This window comes from Glycine max, chromosome 1 (assembly GCF_000004515.6).
Source record: "Glycine max cultivar Williams 82 chromosome 1, Glycine_max_v4.0, whole genome shotgun sequence".
Lineage (NCBI taxonomy): Eukaryota > Viridiplantae > Streptophyta > Magnoliopsida > Fabales > Fabaceae > Glycine > Glycine max.
Window position 1 is genome coordinate 9,432,480 of NC_016088.4, and position 2,927 is coordinate 9,435,406.

Here is a 2,927-nt window from a genome sequence, read left to right on the forward strand (position 1 = left end):
TTAAATCTATGGCTTCAATGAAAATCTGCAAACGGGTTTTCCAATAGTGGTAACCCTCACCACTGAAGATAGGTGGTCTATGAATGGAATTTCCTTCAGGAAACAAAGAATTTGAAGAGGCCATGAATCTTGAAGTGGTTAAACTTCTACAAGATACCTGCTCTAATACCACTTGTTGGATCAAGTGGCCTTGAAATAATTAAGAAGGGGGGGTTGAATTAATTATTACTGAACCTTTACTAATTAAAAAATCTACCCCTCTTAGGCTTTTACTATAATGTTCATAAAGTAAAGAATAGAAATATAAACAACCAAAAGTAAAAGTGATAATTAAAGTGCACAACGGAAATTAAAAGAGTAGGGAAGAAGAAGACAAACACACAAGAGTTTTATACTGGTTCGGCAACAACCTGTGCCTGCATCCAGTCCCCAAGCGACTTGCAGTCCTTGAGATTTCTTTTCAACCTTGTAAATTCCTTTACAAGCAAAGATCCACAAGGGATGTATCCTCCCTTGTTCTCTTTGAACAACCTTGTGGATGTACCCTCCACTAGAACTGATCCACAAGAGATGTACCCTCTCTTGTTCTCAGTCACAACAACCCAAGTAAATGTACCCTCTACTTGTACCACAAAGGATGTACCCTCCAATGTGTTAAGACAAAGTTCTCAGGCGGTTAGTCCTTTGAAACTTTGTGAATGGGGAAACAAAAGAATTCTCAGGCGGTTAGTCCTTTGAAATCTTTTGTTTATGGGAAAGGGAAGAATCAAAAGAATTCTCAGACTGTGTCATTTTGAATTCTTTGACAAGGGAGAAGGGAGACACAAAAGAATTCAGGCGGTTAGTCCTTTGTTCTTTTAGAAAAGGGAGAAGAGAGACACAAAAATAATTCAGGCGGTTAGTCCTTGGCGAATTCTTTTTGGCAAAGGGAGAAGGGAATGAAAAAGATGAATAGAACACTTTTGTTTTCAAGGTTTGGAAAACCAGAAAACTTTAGAAAGCTTTTGGCAAAGGAAGAAGAAGAAGAAGAAATTCAAGAAGATGCTTAAAGAGATTCAAAGGTTGTAAAGGATTGTAATCGATGTATATAAAAATTCAAGTTAAGGTCTTACTTTTATAGACTCTTCAAGTATGGTCAAGAAAACCATTAGAAGAGTTATAACCTTTAGAAAAACTTGAAAACCATTGGAAGAGTTACATCTTTTGATTTTTGTTCAAAACTTATCACTGGTAATCGATTACCAAATCATTGTAATCGATTACACAAAACATTTTTGTGAAAGGATGTGACTCTTCACATTTGAATTTGAATTTCAACGTTCAAACACAGTGGTAATCGATTACCAATATATTGTAATCGATTACACCATTTTGAAATTGATTGGAACGTTGTAAATTCAGTTGAAAGCTTTTTGAAAACAAAACTTGCCACTGGTAATTGATTACAGTAAACTGGTAATAGATTACCAAAGAGTATAAAATCTTTGGTAAAAGCTTTTGTGAAAACTTCATGTGCTACTCAATGTTTTGAAAAACTTTTTTGTACTTATCTTGATTAAGCCTCTTCTTGATTCTTTAATCTTGATCTTGATTATTCTTGATTCTTGAAAACTTGAAACTTGAAACTTCTCTTGAATCTTTCTCTTGATTCTTGAATTGTTCTTGACTCAATCTTGAATTCATTCTCATGGGCTTTTTGTCATCATCTTTGTTATCATCAAAACACCTTGAATCAATCTTGATTCATCATCATGAAGTAATGAAACTTGCTTCTACAGGATATGGATCACGCATTTGGCCCTCTAATTCCCAGGTGGCATCCTCGCCCGAAGCACTTCCCCATACTACTTTGACCAAGGAAATCTCTTTCCCCCTTAGTTGCTTAACCATACGATCATCGATTCTCAGTGGTAGTGTTTCATATGTCAAGTTGTCTTTCACTTGGATGTTGTCCAACTCGATCACATGCGACATATCATGAACATATTTTCTGAGCTGAGAGATATGGAAGACACTATGGATATTTGAGAGAGATGGTGGCAAGGCCACTTGATACACAACTAGGCCAACACACTTTAGGATTTCAAAGGGACCAATGAATCTAGGTGTGAGCTTATGGGACTTCAACGCCCTACCAGCCTCAATCCATGGAGTGACTCTCAGAAATACATGATCACCTACAACAAATTCAAGGTCATTTCTTCTCCTATCATAGTAGCTCTTCTGCCTACTCTGGGCTGCTCTCATCCTTTCTTGGATCAACTGGACCTTTTCAGTGGTCTGCTGAACCACCTCAGGTCCTAAGGCAATGCTCTCACCGGGATCTACCCAACATAGAGGTGTCCTACATCTCCTACCATACAATGCCTCATAAAGCACCATACTTATACTGGAGTGAAAACTATTGTTGTATGTAAATTCTATCAAATGTAAGAAACTATCCCAACTACCCCTCTACTCTAACACACAGGCTCTCATGAGGTCCTCTAAGGATTGGATGGTGTGCTCGATCTGGCCGTTAGTCTGTGGGTGGTAAGCAGAACTCAACTTAAGTTTGGTCCCTAAGGCTTTATGAAGACTCTCCCAAAATCTAGAAGTAAATTTGGGATCTCTATCAGAGACTATGCTAAAAGGAACCCCGTGTAGTCTAACTATCTCACTGACGTACAAGCTAGTCAACCTCTCTAAGGAATATCTGATGTTAATTGGGATAAAGTGAGCAGATTTGGTCAACCTGTCTACAATAACCCAAATGGAATCTAAACCTTTGGGGGTCCTAGGTAACCCCACCACGAAATCCATGGAGATGCTATCCCACTTACACTCAGGTATCTCTAAAGGTTGCAACTTCCCTGAAGGCTTTTGGTGTTCTATCTTAACTTTATGACACACTAGGCATGCAAGGACAAACTCATTAACTTCTCTCT

At 38.1% G+C, this 2,927-nt stretch overlaps 1 protein-coding gene across 1 annotated transcript; it reads right to left on the reverse strand.

The window, feature by feature from the left end:
• Positions 1–1,749: 1,749 nt before the first annotated feature.
• Positions 1,750–2,382, reverse strand: LOC102664822 (uncharacterized). The gene has a single exon (XM_006573926.1). It carries the CDS (start codon positions 2,380–2,382, stop codon positions 1,750–1,752), a length of 633 nt encoding a protein of 210 aa, XP_006573989.1.
• Positions 2,383–2,927: the final 545 nt, after the last annotated feature.